The sequence below is a fragment of the Carya illinoinensis genome, chromosome 12 (genome assembly GCF_018687715.1).
Source record: "Carya illinoinensis cultivar Pawnee chromosome 12, C.illinoinensisPawnee_v1, whole genome shotgun sequence".
In the NCBI taxonomy this organism is placed as follows: Eukaryota; Viridiplantae; Streptophyta; class Magnoliopsida; order Fagales; family Juglandaceae; genus Carya; species Carya illinoinensis.
In genome coordinates this window covers 25,323,430-25,347,687 of record NC_056763.1, presented here as the reverse complement: position 1 = coordinate 25,347,687, position 24,258 = coordinate 25,323,430, and the positions used below count along the sequence as shown (strand labels likewise).

At 34.1% G+C, this 24,258-nt stretch overlaps 3 protein-coding genes across 4 annotated transcripts; 1 reads left to right on the top strand and 2 right to left on the bottom strand.

Annotated features, from left to right (window-relative positions):
* Positions 1–832: 832 nt before the first annotated feature.
* LOC122289769 (uncharacterized WD repeat-containing protein C3H5.08c-like) lies at positions 833–6,319 on the bottom strand. Of its 2 annotated transcripts, XM_043097039.1 has the most exons (9): positions 5,828–6,316; positions 5,133–5,459; positions 4,266–5,093; positions 4,012–4,102; positions 3,385–3,542; positions 3,256–3,307; positions 2,320–2,399; positions 2,132–2,225; positions 833–1,943 (listed from the first exon to the last, which is right to left on the bottom strand). In XM_043097039.1, exons 2-9 carry the CDS (start codon positions 5,430–5,432, stop codon positions 1,375–1,377), a joined length of 2,172 nt encoding a protein of 723 aa, XP_042952973.1. In that variant the 5' UTR covers positions 5,433–5,459; positions 5,828–6,316; the 3' UTR covers positions 833–1,374. The 2 variants fall into 2 exon arrangements, with proteins under 2 accessions (XP_042952973.1, XP_042952972.1); XM_043097038.1 differs by having other exon boundaries at positions 4,266–5,459; positions 5,828–6,319.
* Positions 6,320–15,647: 9,328 nt separating this feature from the next.
* Positions 15,648–17,608, top strand: LOC122290308 (dof zinc finger protein DOF4.6-like). Its single transcript, XM_043097943.1, has 2 exons — positions 15,648–15,841; positions 16,270–17,608. Exons 1-2 carry the CDS (start codon positions 15,818–15,820, stop codon positions 17,083–17,085), a joined length of 840 nt encoding a protein of 279 aa, XP_042953877.1. The 5' UTR covers positions 15,648–15,817; the 3' UTR covers positions 17,086–17,608.
* Positions 17,609–21,245: 3,637 nt separating this feature from the next.
* Positions 21,246–24,258, bottom strand: LOC122289676 (ORM1-like protein 3). The gene is made up of 3 exons (XM_043096875.1): positions 23,976–24,258; positions 22,391–22,539; positions 21,246–21,621 (listed from the first exon to the last, which is right to left on the bottom strand). Exons 1-3 carry the CDS (start codon positions 24,150–24,152, stop codon positions 21,483–21,485), a joined length of 465 nt encoding a protein of 154 aa, XP_042952809.1. The 5' UTR covers positions 24,153–24,258; the 3' UTR covers positions 21,246–21,482.

The window sequence follows — 24,258 nt, the reverse complement described above, 5'->3', positions numbered from 1 at the left end:
AACTCAAAAGCGCAGACCCCTAGCTAGCCCCTTCACATCCTGTTTGCAGAAGAATCTCTCAAATATGTCATTCCTTTTACAACCATTATTGTCTCACTACAAGAAAAACTGTCTTTTGCAATCAATTTATTACAACAAAAAAACTATTAGCAACCAAAATTAGCAACCAAAATTGGTTGTTAATAGTCTTTTCGTTGCAATAAATTGGTCGCAAAAGGCAATTCTATTATTGAGCAAAAGAAAACTTCTAAAAAATAAAATAAAAATAGAAAGTAAATGCATTTGTATTTAGGGAGAGAAAGTGACATGCAGTTTGCCAGATTATTTAGCCACTCATATTATGGTTCCGGGGCCCTACCGCATTAAACACCCACAGAAAAATCACGTTAACTGATCTCCTAATCAAGGAAGGAGGGCTATGGATCTCACCAGCATCGTGAATACCTTCCACAGATATTCAGAATATTTGTTACAACAAATAAAACTGAAATAGCTTAAGAGTATATACATAGTTGCTCTCATCTCACACAAAAATCACTTTTTTCCTAAGCAAAATGGGGAAATTTAACAATGGTATGTGAGATTTAAGTCGAAATTGGACTAGCTAGAGACGACTCAGACGAGGTCGTGACAAGCAAAACAAAGCATGGTGTCCTTACATGGAAGGATCCAATTCCAGAATACTTTGCAAATTTCAGCCATTTTAAAATTTTCAGCAGCGTTAATCTAGAAATAGGAAACCCAAAGAAACTGGTGAGAACAGTAGTAGTCTAAAAGCACATCAAAGCGAACCATATACGCACATGGAACTCCATAATTTTGAGCTCACTCCTTGAACAAATCAAAGAATCATATAATTTTATGATCTGTATATTAGAATCCAATACAAAAGCAGTCCATAGCCTCCTTTTGACACGTAGCTGGACTGCAGTCAGATCGGAAAATCTTTGCCACATGGCATGCTCCGACTGGAGTATAATACATTTGTAATATGTGAAGGGTCCATAATAGATACCCCTTTACAAAAAAAATTAGTAGAAAAATAAAACTATAGTCTTCTATACTACACTGCACATGCAAGAATCAATTAGAGAATCCAAAACCCCTTGCAGCTCTGCAACAAGGAGAACCACTGTCTAGTGCCCAACAACTGAAAGTAAGATCTGATGGTCTTCCGAAACCAAAGAGGAACCCATTTAATTACATTACATCCTAATCTGTCCACTCGGGCCTGCAGTCACGACCAAAATGCCCCACATCTTGGGAAAGAAAACATACCCTGGCAAGAACTCTTCGAAGTCTTGTCCTAGGATCTGCAACAACAAAGTTGCGAATCTTGGATGTAAGGCATGACAATTTTGTCAAACCCGTTCTTCAAAGACGAACAGGTAACCCATAGTTGTGGTATGTTCGAATCCGCCCATCCCAGCTTGCAGTCACAACCACAAACCCCCACATGTGGGGAGAACTAAACATGCCCTGGCAAGCACTCTTCAAGATTTTGTACTCGGATTTGCACATTGCAGGTGAAATAGTTATTGGACTGGAATTGGAAAGTTTCTCCTCAGGCCAAGTGGCAGATCCCTTCGGCAAAGACTCCAATAAAAACCCACGGCTACGAGAGAGAGTCAAGTTTGGGCCTGCATTCTCATCCAAGTTGCGGTGTTTCCACCCATTTTTTGTACCACTTCCCCAAATATCTAAGCTCAATGTTGGGGATGGAAGTGCTCCTGACGTTGTTTGAAGGCCATTCCAAGGTATAGCAATGGATGCATCGTGGGATTGGAAACTCTCAGTAGACCAAATAGTCTTTACTCGAGAAGAAGTCCTGTCGTGGCTTGTAACGTTCCAGAGGTAGACATTTGAATCATCGCTTGCTGACACAATGTGTTTCCCATCTAAGGTAAAAGAGGCAGACATCTGGCTTCCAGCATTTCGAAGACCTAATATTAGAGGACAAGAAAAGTTAAGAATGAAAGATCGGAATCATTAAACAGTCACATTATTTGACAAATGGAGATTACATGTGCAAAATTATTGAAATTAAGAATTTTCCAAGCAACTAAAAGAACCTTTTTCAGACTTCAAGATAAATGAAAAACGCAAGTTATGATAAAGACCGAAAGCCAACCCTTGAATTTGCAAATGATATCAACTCCCGAAAGAATACGGACCACTGAATCAGCAGAAGTGACCATTACTTTGCTCGGTTCATTTGGGGAAAACTAAAAAGTCAAGCCATAATAGTTTAGTTATAATCAGTAAAAGAAAGGAGTAAGGATTGTAGAAATTATACAACAAAAATGTCAATCCAACAACCTGAAAGCCAGTTATCCTCTTTCCTGGAATCTTCTTCTTGCCCTGTAAGCATATTTGATCATTCAGTTGCAGATGAGCATCTGAAACCAAACAAATACATGACCAATTAGCACCAGATGATATCTTTTCCGAGATAATATATTCTCAAATGTAAGCTTTTGATAATGTCTCCATGCTCTGCAGTTCTAAATACAGCATCAGGCATTTTCAGCCGTTCTAATCTGATGCAGCCATGGAAGAAAAAGATTAGCGGGCATTGATAGCCACTCGTAACTTCAAACTGACTTGACTACATGTGAGGCTAAAATAAGGTATCTTCACCCATTCCATAAATGATTAGGACTACTGTAATCTGTTGACTGTTACGCTTGTCATGAATTGACTCAGTTTGCTCATCTACCAATATTTTTGAGTTTGGTCAATGAGCTCGATACCTTTTTCCCAAAGAGCATGGCTAACGAGAATAAATAGTCAAATTTGCACATCCAGGTTCTAATAATTTTGAGTTTTCTTTCCAGGGCAATAGCTCCAGATTTTAATGGGCTTAATGTTTATGATTTCCTTGAATCTATTTCTTCTTCCTAGCTAGGAGTTTTCTCTTCTATACACCCAGTCTACTTGACTACACCTATTAATATTAATAAAATTTGTACTCATCAGACAGAATAACCATACTTTTGGGCTTTAAAACTCATGGAAAGTTTTGTTATAAGGGAGAGATCTATAGTATTTTTGTGAGTGGAGCTAAAACTTTTAACTGTGTGTGAAGATAAACAAAACTTCAATAAGCTATTACCAGATGTGTAATATTTGCCCGTCCAAGACTTAAAAACAATAAGCAGAGCTTAACCCATATCGTTATACACTATCAAGATATAAGTTAGCTTTGCACAGAAAACAAGGGGAAAAATGGACCTGGCCTGAACTCATGCATACCTGTGATATCATAAAATAGACAGTTCCCGGTCAAGGTGCCCACAATTCCTCCCTGTAAAAGTTGATTATCTGAGTCTTTCATGTTGAATATTGAAAGTGAAAAGCTAAAAAACAAGAAATTTACCAGACCTTTCCATCAGGCCGATAACACACAGCAGTGACTATCTCCCTGGTATCAATATAATCAACAACCTTACAGCCAACAGTTTCCCAGATGCGAACTTTTCCATCAATTGAACCGCTGAAGAAGTACTTATCATCCACGGGATTAAAATCAACACACGTCACTGCATCAATCATAGCAATATAACAATCATATTGAAATGACTCAAACCAATATGGGAGAACAGACTGAGATCATACCAACTTACATTAACTAACACAAACCAGTTATATGGCAGCCCCAAATTGCACCAACGTGGAAAATGGTCCCTATTTGGCAAGTGTGTGGTATTTGGAGGGAAATGAATTCTAGACAGTTTAAGACTCGGGAGCGACGCTGAAGACTTTACTCCTTTGTGTAACTGCTATAGATTGTAATGGGCTGAGTTTTCATGATTTTCTCATCTCTTTTCCTGTTTCTAATCATAAGTTCCTGTTGTATGCTACTGATGTGCTTGGGCAATGCCTTTCGGGATTTTAATAGAATATCTGTTTGGTTATTTTTTTTTCATTTAAAGAAAAAAATTAACACAAAACAAAATATTGAACGAGTACACGTAAAAGATAAAAGCAAACAATCAGCAAGAGGCTCACCATAATTATTATGAGAAAAGATCCTTAGGCACCTGTCACATCCCACTTGCCATAGACGAACAGTCTTGTCAACAGAGGACGACAGGAGAAACTGTGGCAAAGACCGAAAAAAGAAAAGAAAAACAGCATTAATATTCATCGGGTTTGTTCCATCGAAAAAAAAAAAAATATTCATCGGGTTTGGGAAACCAATATGCTAGGAATATATAAACAGATGGGGAAGAAGGACTTGCATAACTCCAAATGATACTAACCCCTTTTGCAGACCATGAGAGATCCAAGACGTCACCGCAATGTCCTTGGAACTCATGTAGGGGCTTCTCTAATATCCGGAAAACCTTTGGTGGGAGAATGACACAAGTCGAATCTGATGATTTCCTCAGTTTCTCCATCTTCCCTAATTTCCCTCCATCCACGTCAAGAGGAGCCAATGCAGAAAGATGGTTCATTGTGAAGTATACACAAGAAGGATCCGTTCCTAGAGCATCGAAGTTGTCTGATCTCTCATCTTCAATGACCTTCCACACGCGAACAATTCTATCTTTCCCAGCACTCGCCAAGTACTGTCCGTCAAGACTGAACTTCATCGTTAATACTGACCCCTTATGTGCTAGAAATTCCTGTCCAGCATAAAGGGAAGACATTTCCTTGGACCGCTTTCTATAAGGATGAACCCGAACTCTTTGCATCCCCAACTCTAATGTTCGTTCCGCATCACCAGGTTTCAAAACAGCAGTATCAACAATGCAGGCTGCTGCACCTAATTTCCTAAGCCAACCCCTCTTCACTTTCTTCTTTGCATCAACCAAACACCTTGCCTCATCAACTTCTCTATGCACGTGATGCTGAACCAAGGGAGATGGCCCAAAGATTCTCGGAAAGTCTTCAAAACTCACCGATCGATTGGAACCCACTCCATGTAGACTGCTGAGCATCCCATCCCGATCCTGTTCATTCACAAGGAACTCAGTTCCATGGTCCAAGTTCTTGGTTTTACACACAAAACTATCTTCCAAAGCAATATTTTCTAAAGATTGTGCCACTTCATCTGACATGGTAGACTTACTCGATGGAAACACTTCCTCAAAACCCAAAGTTCTCAGGACGGCCCCGCTCTTTTCCATGATTCTATCAACATCCGTTTCAATTTGTTCATCTGATCCATCTCCCAAATCCTCTCTCATAACTGAATTCCAATATATACTTAACCCCATCCATTTTAAGAACCTATGTCGGCGCTCTCGTACACTCTCCGGGTTCTTAGTCCAAATCTCATCACAAAAACTACCCAAAACACCATCAAAGTACCCAGTACTGGAGCTACTGTTCTCGGAGCAATCCAACCCCCAATCCGACACAGAAGATAACTCCTCGCATGTATCATAAAATTGATCCTCTTCCTCTTCAGAGTAACTCCCCATATCTTGCTTTCAACCCATTATAACATCCTGATTACCACCCAAAACAAAAATAAATTAGACTCTCAATTATGTTCTACATTCTCTAAATGGAACAGATTTTCTCAAGATAAAACAAAAATAAAAAAATAAAACAACACACGAGACTCTCAAATCCGTTGAATAGAGAATAGAAACCCTCATCATAGATCTTGCAGCAATCTAATACATTCAGTCAAAAAAGATCACCAAACCATGGAGGCTGCAAACAATAACAACTACCCTCTTGACTCTCCTGCAAAGGTATTAACTTAAAAAACATTGTATTCAAATCAATCCCGCGATAGATTAGTTTCTAGAAAACACAGAAATCACGTGACAAACTTCAATTGCAACCAAAAAGGGGAAATTTAGCTCACCTGGGTAATGATGAAATTTCGGTCAAAACCCAGAAATCCACTAGGGATTTTCACTTTTGCTTTGCAAGACTCTCTCTTTCCCCTCTCTCGGTCTCATCCACAGGCGTTCCCAGTAGAGGAGGAAAAGAACAGTAGAAAATGAATACAATAATCTACACTAAAATCAAATAAAATATAAAATATATAAAATTAAATATGATAAGAATAAAAGAAGTGAACTTTGCCTCGGTTTGAGCGTTTGTACGAAGAAAACGCTCTGGAGTTAACGAAAGAATAAAAAAACCCTATGGTCCTCCTCTCTCTCTCTCTCTCTCTCTCTCTCTCTGTTTTATTTGTATGTCGGTGTTTGCTCTAGTAATTTTTTTTTTTTTTTTTTTGGGAGTCTTTGGCACTCTTTGTTCCTGTACTGGGTGCCGATGGCTCCGCAATTACGGCTGTAACAGTTGCTTTTGTTGGACCAACTGTGTGCAAACAATGAAAAGTAGCCGAAGTTCAGATTGCATTTCTTCACCATTTATTTTTTAATTCTTCATTGTTTTTTTTAAGAGAATAACGATATTTAACCTCCTTTTTTATTTTTTTAGAAAAACAGTGGATTCGTTGGGAATATTTAACTTCTTTTCAGAGAGATTATGGGAATCTGTTAGAGTTGTTGGAAAATAATGTGGTCGATAAAATTGGAGTTACAAGATGATGCTTATCTATAAACGTCAGACGACTTGGTTTTCGTCGTTAGCGAGTAGCTTTTCTTCTACGCGAACATGCATTATTAATTTATTGTAACATTAGTTCTAAATTCTACCTCATCGCTTGTTATTTTTTTTAAACTAAAAAATAGAAAAATAATATTTATAATTATAAAATATACAAACAACACACCATCTTTTTAAAAAATGAGTAAATACGAATTCATATGAAAAATTAAATAGTTTTTTAATAATAAATAATAATATTTTTAAATAATTACACAATATTTACACATTCGATAATTGTATATGGATTACTAAAAAAAATATTATAACCAAAAATAGGATGTTGTGAGTTATTTCTTAGAGTGGTTTCACAATATATTGGTTTAAAAAGAACTTTAGTGTTATTTTGTCAATTTAATTTAATATTTCAATAAGTGTTTCGTCTTATTTTATTATTATAATTTTATCAAATTTTTACATAAAATATAATAAATAATTTAATTTTTTTAAATTATAAAATAATAATAATAATAAATAATATTTTATTCAACTTTTAACTTTTATTTTAACTCATTATTCAAATGACATCATAATTTTAGATAGTCGATTGGTCATAATTCACAATCTCTTATTTAAAAATATAATAATAAAAATAATTCACAATCCCTTTTTGCGTCCAACAATATAAAAGTGTCCTTGATTTAAAACATGGTCTTCATAAAAATTTATTTAAAATAAATTTTATGTGCCATCAGATTATCAAGTTATTGAATATACATTATATATATATATATTATGATAAAAATAAATTTATAATCTAATATATTATGTCATTTATATAAAATTTTAATTTTGCAAAATTTATTTTGATAAAGTGCTCCTCCAAAATAATATATTACACGCCAACTCTTGTAAATATAACAGAAGCTGTAGACGTCCAGTCTTTTGTCTCTTTGGTTGACCGGAAAGGGCGACTTTTACGGGCGAAATCTAATGGGAAATACGTGTCGACCAACCAGTTTGACTTTGAACTTTTCTTTGTCATTTATGATCATTCTTTAGCCAATGGCCCAGACACGAGTGCACGACCAAGCAAAGGAAACCGATCGATGGTTTGAAATTTCAACATGGAATTATATATATAATATTATGAAAAGAAACCACATTAATCGTACACAAAATTACACATTTTCTTGCCCTCTTCATTTTGTCAATATTAATAACATTAGCTTCAACGTTCTCAGTTTGAAATATTTAGACCACTTTGTCTTTATTCAAATTTCAGGATCTAAAGTGAGATGTAAACGTATATTATCGTCGAAAGTTGAGATGAGATTACGGTCTAAAAAATAAAAGTTGAATAAAATATTATTATAATATTAATTTTTAATATTATTATTATTTTGACATTTTAAAAAAGTTAAATTATTTATTATATTTTATGTGAAAATTTAAAAAAATTATAATAATTAAGTAAAAATGTATGAAATATTTTTTGTATCCAAACGAGACATAGCTCTAATATACATTAATATAAGAGAACTTCTATTTGTAGTCTCTACTTGGAGATTGCGCGTGCAAACTTATTATTAAATGAAAAAAATCATCATTTTATGATAGATATTTTTATAATTTTAAAAATAAAATTGCCGAAACTGGCATTACAATCTCTAAATGAGGATTGTATGTAATATTACTCTATTAATAATTATAAAAAAACCCAACACGTACATAATTATTAAATGCATGTAGAAGTATTATTGGGTTAATAGAGTACTTTAACTCCTATATTATTAAGACTCTCAATTCCTTTGTCACGTCCACAGAAAAACCCTATTTCACATTTGATTTAATTCTTAAAGTTACAGGACCAATTACAATGTCTCCTTAGACATAAAATTTGAATAATCAATCCTTAAATTACTGTAAAGTTGTAGCATACATGACGTTGGAATGAATCTCATAGGCTTTCTCCTTAAACTTTAAAGTTGAATACTTAATCCTTAAAAGTAATATATAAGTTGTAACAATACTATAACTGATTTTATAGTTTAGCTAAAATTAACGTTTAAAGATAAGTGATACAGTTACAAAAATATTTCACAAAAATAAAATTATAAAATGATATAAAATTTACTTTATAATAAAAATAATTCTATAATCTAACGTATGGTTACATTAATTTATGAATTTATTTTTATAAAATTTTTTTTATAGTGTAAGCATTTTTAATGTTGAAATATATATATTAAAGAAAAGTGGGGTTCGCGCAGTGGATCAACTCTCCAATATTATATATATAATAATGAGCCATAAAAATGTTTAGTTTGCGTCACGAGCATGGCATGCATCATGTGTTGCTACGCACAACAATACAATATCTAGCATTTCCCAAAGTTTATTTTGGCTTTTCATTAAGAAAGGATAAGCTCAAATTCCGTGATCATCAATAAACCGACTTTTTCGAGACCTTCGCCAAGCGGCCATCACGAGCAATAGGGAGAGATTAAACAATGTGATGGTAATTAAAGATTTTGCTCATATTTTATTAGCATCCTCGTTGGTCAAAGATGGCCATTGACCCAAATACTACTGTATATAAATTCTTAAAAGACACATAATTCCTATAGAAAAAAATACTAATATAACGTAATTTTATATAATATGTTAGATTTAATTTATAATCAAAATAATTTTATAATTTAATGCACCATATTAAACTATACCACTTTATGAGATTAATGTTGTAAAATAGCAGTAAAATGATTTGAACCAAGATATTTTATAAGGTTTTTAAAAAGGAGATGAAAAAGTTGAATTATAAAATTAAAATATTATTAGAATATAATTTTTTTATATAATTTTTTTTTAATTTGAAAATGTTGAAATGTTTTTTATATTTTATTTAAAAGTTTGAAAAAAATATAATGATTAGATAATAATTAGATAAAAAACTTGAAATTGAAAAGAATTTGTCTTTATAGTATTTAAATATTAAGATAAGACGTGATGGAATGAGATGAGATGAGATGAAATCGAAGGGTATTGCTTTCAAAACCTCTTTTATTGGACGGTTGAAAGAAATATAAGTCGATAACGATTGGGGTAAGATGATTGGTATTTAAAATATTAAGATAAGATATGATGAGATAAAATCAGAGAGTATTGTTATCGAAACTTTTATTTTTAGACGGTTGAAAGAAATATAAATCGATGACATTTAGGGTAAGATGATTGGGTGGATGTAAATGATGACGGGGATGGGTGGGCGTGGAATGGGAGGTGGTGGTGTGTATTCAAAGTAGCACACTTTGAACTTAAAACTTAGAATATCCAGAAGGTGGTGCGCCGTAATTGACAGGTTCAAATGCAGACAATAACTTCGTGGAGAGGAAAGAACATATCATTTTCCTTGATGAAGACTATTACAACTAGACTCGTGTAATATGGGGTGTACACCAGTGCAAGAGCATGTGAGAGTGTTTTCCTTGAGAGCTTTGGGGGCCCATTAATTGGGGAGGGACCAGACTGGGACAGTAGCAATTGATTCATTATAATGCTCCGTAGAAAAATAGCAACATTGTATCTGTTCGAAAACTGTAGCACGCACATGATGCTGGTTGCCGTCAACTGCACTACCACAAGGGACACGAGATGATGCAAACCATGAACAAGACATCGACAGTCAGAGGGCCAGAGGTATATACAAACCATAAAGGCCCCGAGGTACTTGGTAACTTACACATAAATGTGCGGTTGCGGGCCATTGGGAAGTTTTGGACAAGGGCGTTAGGCCCAAGCAAGCAAGCCCGCTTGTGATATTTTACGGAGACGACAAACGCATAGTAACTGAGATTTTAGTGGGTCCCGCAATTAGAATTTAGAGGAACCTAATTAATTTCATAATTAGTTTATTTGTAAGTTTTATATAAATATAAAATTTGGATGATAAGATTTAAATTTATTTATTTTTAAATTAAATTGTATTATATGAGCGACTATTACTTTATTATATGAGCGACTATTACTTTATACACGCCGGCTGAAAAATATAATTTTATTAATCCCATCAATTCACACGATTTTGACTCCCGGGCTGATACAAGTAGTTTAGAGTTGTTATATTTATAAATAAATTAAAAAAAGTATTGTTACGTAAGAGTAAAGTGACGTATTAATTTATATATTAATATTAATTATTTATATTTTAAATTTAAATTAATATTATTTTTAATAAAAAAATTTCGATTAATTATATTATATTAATTCGTGGATATACTTGAAACTAGATTTTATTATTAAAAAATATCTGCTGACGTGTCACGCATTCACTAGCGAGAGAGATGGTAGAGAAAGCCAGGCCACGCGACGCCATCGGCTTAGGTATGGTATTTAAAATCCGTGCGATCTTTGATCTGACGGCTGAGGTCGGATTCCTTACTTGGTTGGGGGGCAAAGCATACGGAGCGCATGCTTTTGTTTTTGTTTTTTTTCATTGCGGCGGGGATCACGAGCCGACCCCACAAACCCCACCTCCCACCGCCCCACCTATTCGTATTCGCATGCATTTTTTTTCTTGGAGAAACCAATATGGAGGTAGGGGGGCTGCATTTTTGGTGGGTCCCACTAGGTGCCGGCTTCTCCTCGCCGGCGATTTCACATCTATTCATTCTGTACTGGTTGCGTTGTAATATTAGATTTATTTTATAATTAAAATAAATTTATAATATTAAATTACATTATTTTATAATTTTCTTTTAATATAAAAATTGTATGTAGATCTGTTTTCGGCCGAGGAGTGTGTTAAACTGAAACACTCGTTCTTCCACTTCCCGGCGGTTGCCAGAATTGATCAGAGAACTCCCCGGACGCTGGCCTGTTGATTCTTTTGTATTTACCTCAAGGGCTAATATCCTAGCTCCTTGCATTGGTTTAAATCTTTGCGGGATGGAGAATTGCTGGAAGATAAATTTTGCTGTTGCTGTAAGAAGAAGAGATCGAGGAGGGGAGGTGAGGGATCGAAGCATGGTCTTTAGGGATCACGTGGGAAAACTAATAAAAAAATGCTGGGGTAGCGAATGCAGTAGTGCTTCTCCTAGCTTTACAGGAAGCCGGCCAATGAAAAACGACTAGGAAATTAAGGTTCTGTTCGAAGAGGATTCGTTGACTGAAAGGCTGCGGTTGATCAAGGAGGAATCGAGGATAAGCTTTCAACTTGGTAGCCACAGGCCCACACACACGTTTAATTCTTTAACTCGGTGCTCGGTGCCGATAACACATCATTACATCACTTTAATTGATAATATATTTTATTTATAAATTTAAATTTTATTTTTTAAATTAAATAGATAAAAATTTTATTATATATATTACATTTTTATATTATTAAACTCTTATTACCATGCCAAGCAATTTTATTTTATTATGACAACTATAGATACTTACCAAACACACATTAATACTTACAAATATTACTCAAACGTCCTTGTGAAGCTTTTACAGCGTTTTTGTCGAGTTGGGAACATGATGATCGATCGGGTCAAGCCATTGGATGCTCTACACGTGTACAATTATAAATTATAGCGCCAACCAAAATTCTTGGAGGAGCAAGGTAGAAAGCATAATTAGGTATGATAATGATATCAGGGCATGCAGTTTGTGCAGAAAGATACCCCATGCACGAACATGGGACCGACAAGAATTCTAACAAACATATCACGACCGTTAAAAATCTTCTTTTTATAAAAATATATAAATTCAATTGAGATTTTAATCTTATTTTATAATACATAAAAATATATATATATATATATATTGACCGAAGCCCTTTAATTATTGACAAAGTTATGAAGTTTCGATTGTTTTAAGACCAAACAAGATTAATGCCTCCGAAGTTGATATTAGGGTTAATATTGTCGGGTTGGTGAGATAAAATAAAAATGAATTGATCTAAAACATTGCCGTACGTATGAGGAATTTGATCAAACAGCTAGCTGTATCAAGTAAACTCTTTTAACTTTAATCAATTAGTTTGAGAGAAAAGGCATTCCTTTTAAGTGATAATGAATTATTAATCAAATAGATCTATTTTGGTAGCTTAATTACTAAATGTGAGCATAAGTACTTATCGAAGTTGAAAGACTTGAGAAGGCATTCAATTCCCTTTTTTGAGTGTTAGAGCTTCATGAATTGATGTGCCATTAATTTGGTATATTATTTGAATAAAAGCTTTCGTGTTGTATTAATAAATATTGCTTTTTCCAAATCTTGACAATCATAAACATTATATATATATATCTTGCGTACCATGCTACCCTTCAACTCGATCATCATGTGATCCACGTACATTCCCTGGCTTCCAAGTATGATGACATGCACATTAATAATTTTTCTCACATGATAATATAAGTTAAAGTCATATATAGTGTATATACATTTAGTTTTTTGAGTGGTAACAATTTTATCATTATGTGTTTTGTAGTGAATACTTGATGATCAACTTGTCCATTGGTGTGGAGATAAATATATATCTACACTATTGATGTGACAAGATTTGGTCGATTTGTAAGATTTTGAATTCTAAATTTATCTTAAAAATCAAATTATGCAACAACGCTAATGTAGAAAGTGTGTCATCTATTTTCTTCCATGTTTTGGTGAACAATCTTAACAAAATTGGTATTTTGTATTTGTAACTCAAGATGGTCAAAATTCTATTTGCAATTAGTTATGGAATAATGCTATATACAGTTGTAAAATATCTAAATGTTGTGCAATCATTTTGAAAAAGAGTGAGATCTATTATTAAAAAATTAATTTTCTTTTTATACAGAATCCTGTATTTATTTATTTATTTTTAAAATGATTATATGACACTTGCACACTCACGATTATAAGTATAATTTCTCTTAATTACGAAAGGACACATCTCCTAAGTACATGGTATGATTTTATTTATTAGAAAATTTTAAAAATTTGAATTTTGTAAATAACTAAAAATACTCCTCTTACCATATACATGCACTTACGTACTTATATATCTTTTTCTGCTTTGGTGTTGGCCCATATATATGTACGAGGGTGCAGGCAACGACAGACGTACTCTCTGGTCTCTATTCCCTAAATTAGAAATTAGCAAACTGAGTTCAAAAGAGTTCGATAATGTTATAATTAGCAAACTGAGACATACTTGGCATGTGTAGAATAAAGTTAACTTTATCTCACATGATTTTCCGATTTTATGCAGCCAGACCCAGACTGGCCTGTTGCAGAATGCATGGCCACAAGTAGTAATACTGTACGTGGAGGTTGATTACTTGGCTGCCATTATGCTTTAATTCCAAGCAGATCATGTTAAGCAATAAGCAGTCACTTTAATTCCTGGCCTTGATGATAAGAAATATATAAGTTTGTCTATTCAGCTTTTGATGATGGGGATAAAACAGGTTGGTTGTCGGTGCAGTCGAGTCATGACCGTCATGATCATCTTCCGCGAGCACCGGTGACTGATTTGTACGATTTTGGTTTTGAATTTGTAAGATCACGATCATGTGCATGATATCTTTAATTTCCACAATACTGTCTTTTGGTTCATTTGGGTTATATATGCATCCATTATTTGCTAATTAATTCAAAGATTTGATGGAATGCAAGAAACCAAAGAGAGAGAGAGATCTGCAAATGGTTTGATGATCAATTTCCCTCCAATTGGCAGATGATCAGAAATTGATATATATATTATATATATAAATTCTATTCATCATATATACATATCACAAATCACATTGTTTTTCTTCTTTTTATCAAATGTATGATATGTAGTACTATCATGTCGGAATAATGAATAGCAAAACTCATACATACGTACGTGTGTGTATATATATATGTATTCTGCTGCATGCTATGATGATGAGGTACGTAGTTAGCTAGCACACATTATATATTCGACTGTAGATTCTGAGTCAGTCTTTTAGACGCTTCTTAATTGCATAATAAATAGTTTGTAGTGATAATAGAATTATAATTGGAGTCTGCAATATGGTTGTACGTCCCGATGGAGTAGTAGGCGATTTACATGTTTTAGCATCTACTCATGATCACGAAGATCGCGCTGCATCATAGCTATATATATATAGAGTCATGATCGATCGATAACCTTAGATATTTTCACCCAATAATTCCTAGCTAGTATAACGCGTGACGTCTCTGATAATCAAGGTCATGAAAAGAAATTAAAGCATGCAAATTTACAAATTAAATGGTTCGACCTTCGATTCCTAGCTCGCTAGCTAGCTCAGAATATTTATACATGTATTATAATATTTATTGAATATTAATTAATTAATATTGCTTTAAGAAAATTATATTAATTAATATATACTACTTTGTCTATTTTTCTTTCAATCTACGTTTTAGAACCCAAACCCACTTATAATATTGTTCATCATGCTGCATGTGCAGCAATTCATGACCCTATAGAACGAAAATGAAATGTTATTTCTTTTGTACGCCTAAATTGACGTATCTCATGATATATATATATATATAAATTTTATGTGCAGTTATTTTTATATATATTTTATATATTTTATTAATATAATTGATTATTTTTTTATATAAAATAATTATTTTGATCAATTATATCAATAAAATATATAAGATAGATACAAAAATGACTATTATATGTGAACGACTATTCTTTCTTTGGTTGCCCTTAATTTTCTTCTAAAAATTACCAATTAATCATCAATTTAGAAAGCTGGCTCATTAGTTAATCCATGTGGCATGTAGTGTCTAGATCTCAAACAAAATGGGACAAAACTAATTAATTACCTCGCAAGGATGAGAGAAATCTGACCGACCCAAAAAAATTATGAAAGAAATCTGAGTAGTTGATGTATATCTGGTCAGAAAGTTTTAAGCCAGCATCACAAGATATACGTATGCACCCACCCACAAAAGTTTCATATCATAATTACCAAACGCCATATATCATTATTAAATTTGCATACAGATATTCACCCGGAACTTCTCTGAGTTAAAATACGTACCCTCAAATAAGAATAATAATATTACTCTCTCTCTCTCTCTCTCTCTCTCTCTCTCTTCCCACTATGCACACAGCACATAAAGCAAGCAAAGGACAAGGGTGAAACATAGATAGAACGGCCAACCAAACCGTCATAAACATTCCTTTTCCTCCTTTTATTATAGCATAACCAGTTTCGAGAAAAAGAGTTCAGTTTACTCTCTCTGAAGACATCGTTTGCTTGTTCCTTATCTTCTTTCAGTTGCATCCATGGACACGGCTCAATGGCCACAGGTAGATGGATCCATCAGTACTAGGTCTTTTTGGTTCTGGATTCAATATGAGGCTATGATTTTCTTTCTGGGTCTGGCTTTTCATGAGTATAATTTAGACAACTTGTTTGTTTTTCTTGTTTATTGGAGCACTTTTTTGGTAAAAAGTATGATGATGTTCATGGCTAGTGCCTAGTGCAAGTCCCCACCTAATTGGATTTTGTTCTTATCAGTTCTTCAAAATATTTCACTTTATCTTTCTCTTTTGCTTATCTGATAAAGGAAAGAAACCTTTCTTTTTCTTTTTTAAGCGTGAAAGCAGCTAACTTGTTTTGCTTGTTTGTTATTCAATTCACCCTGATCTTCTCTGTTTGATCTTGAAATATATATGGTTTCTTTATGTCCATTCAATTTTCATTTCCTAGTTCTGTGTTTTTTTGGCTTCTTTAGGAGATTGTGGTGAAACCAATAGAAGAGATTGTCACCAACACATGTCCAAAGCCTGCAGTTTTAGAGAGGAAAGCAAGGCCTCAGAAAGAACAAGCCCTTAACTGTCCAAGGTGCAATTCAACTAACACCAAGTTCTGCTACTACAACAACTACAGCCTCACACAGCCAAGGTACTTCTGCAAGACTTGTAGAAGGTACTGGACAGAAGGTGGGTCCCTTAGAAACATTCCTGTTGGCGGGGTTTCAAGGAAAAACAAGAGGTCAGCCTCCTCCACTTCTTCGTCTTCTTCAAGAACGCTTCCTAATCTGGTCACACATCAAAGCTTGTCACAGTCTTCCTCTGAAAACCCTAAGACCGGTGAGGGCCAAGATCTTAATTTGGCTTTCCCATCCACTCAAGATTTTAGAACTATCTCTGAATTGATTCAAGTACCCAGCATTGAAAACGGCAACAAGAACCAAATTTCTACTAGTTCTACGACGAGTACCACAGCTCAGCTTTCTGCTTTGGAGCTTCTTACTGGACTCACTTCAAGGGGTTTCAATTCCTTCATGCCCATGCCTATTCCAGATCCAAACACAGCTCATACATCTGGGTTTCCCCTGCAGGATTTCAAGCCAAACCTGAATTTCTCTCTGGATGGGTTTGCAAGTGGATATGGGAGCTTCCCGGCCGTTCAGGAGACTAGTGGAAGGCTTTTATTTCCATTTGAGGATTTGAAACAGGTCTCACACACAAGTGGCATTGAGCAAAATAAAGAACAAGGAGATTCGACTGGATTTTGGACTGGGATGTTAGGAGGAGGATCATGGTAAAGAAGATGAAAGATCGTCTGGGTTTTCTGCTTTTTCCTTCTCTTTTTTATTGTGGGTTTTATTAATCTCTCATGGTGGGTTACGTGTTTGGGTTTCTTCGTAACTAACATGATATAGGATGCACCGGTTTCTCTCTCCTTCTGGTTCTCTATTTTCCTTCTAATCTTCTTGTTTACTCTTTGAGCATGGTAGGATTTTGAAGCTTATATTTTTAGGTCGGCTTCAGAAGAAGATGACATGGGATACTGTATAAGAATAGAAGGAGAGATCAAGACATGCCCAGATTCTTTTAGGGTTAACAAGTAGAGAAGGGCATGCATGCACCATGCTCTTTATTTTATGTAATTTCTTCTATCACAAGAAAAAAGAGCAGCAGGGCAACCCACTATATATCATGTGTCACATTGGCTTGGTACAAAAAAAGAATGTATAATGGCAAGTTTTTCATCAAAAAATTATGTACATGCGCAAGTTTGTAAGGAGTTTCATTGATGAAAAAGCCTTTTGTTTATAGTATTTGTCATTCTGGCTTTGATTTCTTCCATCGATCTTCATGATCTTCCTATATATTCTGCTCTATCTATGGCTGTTTGCAAACAGGTTTCAGAGTCTCTAGCTCTCATTAACAGTGCATAGATTCTTTTCCAGTCATCAAAGCAGATCTCCAAGAAGTAAGTGGGGGGGCCGATCGATGGGCTAGCTAGAGAAGAAGAGGAGAGAGCCAGGTGAGAAATCTGACCCCTTTCACATGACATTGTATTAAAAAACTCTTTTCAGAAAAAAAGCAACCTAACGTTGCGTTAATTAGAACCACTAAACCTGCCTCAACCAAAAGCTCACCTAATGATTTCTATATCAAAACAGTTTTGAAGACTCCCTCACATTGCCACCATTACGAAGATCGAATTGTCATTGCTTTCATGCCACACTTTGCTTTTTTCTTTTCTAATTGAAAGATTGAGAAAGATCTGGCAAACACAACCCCCCGGCCCTCCCCTCTTGGTCCTCGAGGGGACCCACAAACATTCTCCTTGGCAAATGTGCAGAAGAATAATACACCCCACTAAGGCACTAGGCTGACTGATCCATCTAGATCTAGGTACCATCCATATTTAATAAAATTATATTGTTGTGTTTGTTTCTTTCTTTGCTGTAAGCCACTTGGGGTGTGAATAATTAGTAGCAAATGTTAGATCTGCCACCGTCTATAATGGAAGTCTTTTTCCTGCAATATTTAGGGGTTTAGTTTTTATGCATATATGACATGTTGATTCTACTTTGCTTTGTCTATGGGCTGTTGGGGGAAAACCAGAATATCCAGCCACTCAAACAATATTTACTTTTGGTCCAAGTTGACAGACCATATTATTCCTTGAGCACCAAGGGACCGCACAGAGTTTCAAAGCCTTTTTTCTGACCACAAATAGCTATTGATGATGGGTAAAAATAGTAGAAAATGAAAGGGAATTAAATGGGAGGGAACTTGTGTATTTGTTGCCTGGATATAAGATAATCTAAAGGATCTTGATTTTGGAAATACGTATACCCATCTGTTTCTGCAATAATTGAATTGGCATAATGACGTTGATCAGGTACCATTATCTGATCTCGCTTCACGTAGCAGTACGCATTCTAAATCTAGTATTTATTAACAGGAAAAGAGTTTTATTACGTATAAATAAAGTCAAATATTAATTTTTTTATATTTAAAATTTAAATTAATATTATTTTTAATAAAATTTATTTTTTGACCAATCAAATTAAATTAATACGCAGATTAGTGCATAATTATGCTTGTAACTAGATTTTTCTATAAGTAAGGAAAACTTTACTCCCACCAATAATATCCAATCTTTATTTTTTATTTTTTATTTTTTTTATCAATTTGCATTTTATTTTTATTTTTATACTTAATAGTGTTAAGGAAATGTTTTTTAATGAGTTTATGATTTTTATTTATTTTTAAATGTTTAAGGGATTTAAAAAATATTTAAAAAAAATAAAACAACAAAAAATAAAAAAATAAAATTGAACATTGGGTGAGGAATTTGGTAGCTTCTATCGAGGTGTAGATCACCCTGTGAATACATCGACACGGGTAATGTCATGTATAAGTTTTAAATAGATAAATTTTTTATAAGTTATTTGTAAAAAATTAAGTCATTAATAAAGAATAATTTTTTTATATTTTTTACAATAAGGTCTATTTTTTTATAAAGATTTGTATAGAATTTATTTATTTAAAATTTATACAAATTATTTTTAAAAATATAAAGACAAAAAAAAGGGGTCTTATCAATATCGCCCAATAGGAGACTCAGGCCCGGATTGGTTACACAAAATTAAAAAATTCATCTCATCTTATCTCAATTTATCATTACAATTTTTTTAATTTTCTATACAAAATATAATAAATAACTTTACTTTTTCAAATCTTAATATAAAATTAATATTATAAAATTATATTATAATAATATTTTATTATTTACTATTTAAAACGACTCATCTCATCTATATAACCAAATAGTACCTCAGAGTACGTACCACTGCTTTAGATTTGAATTCCAGCCACTCCAGCAACGACAATTTTTTTTTTTTCTTTTCTATTTTTTCATCGAAGCTTTATAGATAATAAAAGTAAGACAACAAATCTTCAAGGAGGATCTTTTACATTATCAACCTTAACGATATTAAAATCATTGATCACAGGTTTTATGCGTTTTCAGTGAAAAGGTTAAAATTGTTAATATTGCATCTACGTACGTGGGTGTATATAATTAAGAAGTGCTCCATTCATTTACTGAGAAATTTTATAAAAATAAATTTAATAAAATGACATGATTTAAAATTTTTTTATAATTAAAATATTTTTATAATTTAAAATAATATATCAAATCATATTAATTTATAAATTTTTTTATAATTAAAACATTTTTTAATATAATTATCTCAGTCTACTTGACTGTAGTCAGCAGATAATCAGTTGTGCTGATCATAATCTGTAGAGCAATATTACATACAGTCGTGAAATTACAAATACCGCGCAATCGCTTTAAAAAAAAGTAGGGTTTATGATTACAAAGTTAATTTTTTTTTCATGTGAATTTCATATTAATTTATTTTTTTTAAAACGACTGCACGCCACTTGCACAATCACGACTGTAAATATAATTTCTCTGATATATAAATTTCTGACTCTTGAGGAAACTTTAAAATTATATCTTAAAAACTGCGAAGCATGGATGCAGATGACATCATACACACGGATCTCACTGTAAATAAAAGCGGCAATAATATTGTTCTGTTGGGTAGAACGTCTAGGTAAGACGAATTTATAATGCCACAGTACCTAATCTCAATTAGGTTAGGTAGGATGTGGAATAGTTCAGTTCTATTCATGTGTAAGCTTAACTTCCAGCTTCCTTGTATAAGACAAGAAGAAGCAAACTGTTGCAAGAATGAAAGGAAACTTGGTTATTCAAAGATTATTGTTTCAAGATCTGAAATGGCAGTAGGACTCGTTAAATTCACCAACCTTGGCATATAATATTAGCCCTATGGATCTCAAGTGCCATAAGTAGAGATCTCAGAGCAGATGAGTGATTTGGGACAATCAGATTTGGTACCAATAAAGTACTAGAAATTAAGCGACTCGTTGATGTCATGTCATCACATGAGCTATCCAAAATCAACATTAACACAACAGACTGAAAGAATTAACACCCTCCATAAAGACATCTCGTGGCTTCTCAAAGACATCGAATCGTCGGCATGCAACTGCCAAGATTCTAACCAATTTTGGTGCACATGACAACCTCAAAAGATAGGCTGTCTCCAACAACATTTGTGGAATGCGGAATCATTACCATACCATCTTATTACATTTTTCAACCACAAATCCATATTTGAACCGCCTTGATAAGCAGGCGCCCTCAATGTTTCTGTACCAGTTTGCCCGCTAAATAAAAGGACTATGACAAACGAGTTTAACGAAAGGAGACTCGGCTCAGCTCTGCAATCTCAGTACTTTGATTACACCTTCCACGAGCATCATTCCTTCAGGGCAATGAGCAGTAGACCATGCGTTCATTAGGAACCAAAAGCACACTTCGCATTTTTCTAATTTTTGAAACAAACTCAAAGGTATTTTTGCTAGCTAATGGATAAAAACAGCATAGCTCCAGTGTTCATTAATATTGGCTGGTACAAAGAGAGATTACAACGAACTACTTCTCCAGAATATTGGGAATACTAGCAGCTAAATATGTAAAATTTACTTTGCAAAAGAAGAATATTATACCCTTTCCAGTTTTAACATCGGTACAGGGATATCAATTCAAATGTCAAAATGATCAACCTAAAATCCGGAGGAAACCAAACTCGAATTTCTTCACAGTTTATTGATCAGCATTAATTCCAAATATACGAACTTTGTGCATGTGTGGGAACTTTGCAACCACCAGCACAAAAACTGCCACCGTGTTAAAGAAGAGCATTGGATGCTGGTAGTCCGTCGTGTGTGAAGCTATCAAGTACCTGCCAAATGAAACATACGGTAATAAAAAGGTCATTCTTAATAAGGTAGTAGTAATTGCAGCAGTATGTCCCCAAAATCCCCAGTAATTAGTCTAAAAAATTTGATATGTTTTTCAAAAAACTAATTGTTTGTTTTGTTGATGCAGGTTATCCATACATCAAAGTGTGACCAGTCTCGCACACAAAAACCAAAGTATGTTTTTTACAAGTAGAAAAACATTATTCAGAAGCACTGCCTCAAACACTAGTAGTACTGATCATGTGCATACAAATAAAGAATTTCTTACTAGAAATAGTTCTCTTTTGCAATCAAGAAAAGCAATGAGCACAACATGAAAAAGCAAGGAACTGGCTGTAGTCACAGATATCTCACCCATTCCTATGAATAAGGCATCCACACTACTATAACCAAACATTCCCACAAAAAATTCTTGAGGGAGGTGCTTTCTTTGCATAAAAAATCAAGTCAATATGTCTTCGAAAAGAAAGGAACAAAATAAACGAGTAATGGCATTAGACATGAACCACATGAATAAAAGAATTCATTGTATTGGACTTTACTCAATAATGCCTTACAGTGTCCCTGCAACACATATCAACCCCCAAAAATGATAGCCCCTGAAGAGAACTTCAGGTACCAACTCCGATATCATCTGCCAACCCATGCACCAATTTTTTTTTTTTTCCCCAACCAGAAGGATATAGGTGCTATAAAAATAAATATACTTATATTTTTCACTTAATGAAGAACGAGATGTGAAATACTTACAGAACAACAGGTACAACAGTCAAAAACTTTCTGTTGCGAGTGAGCTGTTTGCCATTATCTACTTGCTCCCACCAAGTCAACCTGTTGTATATACCTTGGTCATCAGAAAATGGTGTTCCCTTTTTCCAATGAAAGAAATGGTAAGTGACCTGAATGAAGATACAGAATCACAATGTGAAAACAATAAGTAACTTAAAGTGATAACTAGAAGATCAAGTATGCAAAGGGAACATGAACACAGCAATTCATGTCTAGATCATTAAAGGGAATCTCAACGTTATAAATAGTTAGACTATGAAATTTCTCCAAGTAGATGCTTGATTCTGAACAGCATAATCTGGAGAAAATGAAACTTCAATAAAATTCAAGTCCTGGCTAAAACAAGAGCAGTGAGACCATGTGGTGACCATCTATTTTTATTCCAGAAACCAGAATATTTTCCAATGAAAAGAAACATGGTTCTCAAAACTCAAGAACACGATGTTGGTTAAACCAAAAAGAAGAGAAGAAAGAATTTCATTCATCAGAAAAAAAATAAAAAAATTAACTAACTGATACTACGCTGGTAAGGACATTGTAGCACCTTCCTGCATCCCCTCCAGCTGGCACAAAAAAAGGACGGATGACCAGAGATTATTCATACAAAATGAAACAAAGTCAGATTGCACTAACTCATAATAGATTAATAGCCAAATAAGGATAAATTTGTATTTCCGATATAGGAAAAAAAAAACTCCACAATCAAAGTCAGACTATTCTATTAACATAATGATGTTGATGACGACAGTGTATTAGAAAGAGCATCGTCTACAATCTATATGTCACTGAAATGAAGGAAAGAGCATTGCTGGAGAGGTTAAACGGGACATGGTATTAGATTAAGTCAAGTGATGTAAATGGATCCCATGTAGCCAACTCTAATCGGTTTGGATTACGACAAAACTAAAGAGCCATAGCAGTCCAATTGAATTTTGAACTATGAAAAAATTCTTTTTGATGCCCACCTTGAAATTAATGAGGGTAATTCCTTGCTTATATAAGCTGTTGATGCTCTAACTATAATTTTTTAACGAAAAAACCTGATATATTATATTCCTAACCATTCTAGTCAGCCTAGAACATATCATTCACATGCAAGTCTCCAGATTCAAATTTGGTCACTTTGTCACCTAATTTCATAATATTTTCATCCCACCATTTAGATTAGTATACCTAATACCACCCTCTTCGAGATTCGATAAAGCTTATATGGATAATTCAGCAGAACTGCTGAAAACAGAGGTAAGATTCCATTAGTCTCGTTGCAATGAAGTAAATTAACAATCAATGAAGTTTGGGGGAAAAAAATCAATCAAACGGATGAAATCATGCTTTTCTATCAAAACCTAACTTTACTGAGTCCGAGCTTTTTAAATCATTTAATTACCTCAACCAATCCTCATAACTAACCAAACCAAATAACTAAATCGAAATCGATAGAAGAACATCTTCCTGCCGCGTTCAACACGGGATCGAAATCTAAATTCAGATCAAGCAGTCAACAATAAGAGAGAGACAGAGAGAGGGAGATAGAGAAAGGAGTTACAAGGAAGTGGGTCAGGTTGACGACGGTCCAGGCTATGCCTGGGGAGCAATTGAAAACGGAGAGGACGAGGATCCACGAGAAGAAGACTATGAGAATATAGGTTGTCCAGACCCCAGGGTATGTGAACCACTCCGTATTCCGGTTCAGATCCGTCGTTGGAACCGCCCTCACGTACATTCTTCGCCTGCGTGTCGCTGCCAATACTGCACAATGACCAATGTATCCCAAAACCAGGAATTTTATTACAATGCAACTCCACAAGTCGTCAGACGTATGGAGCAGT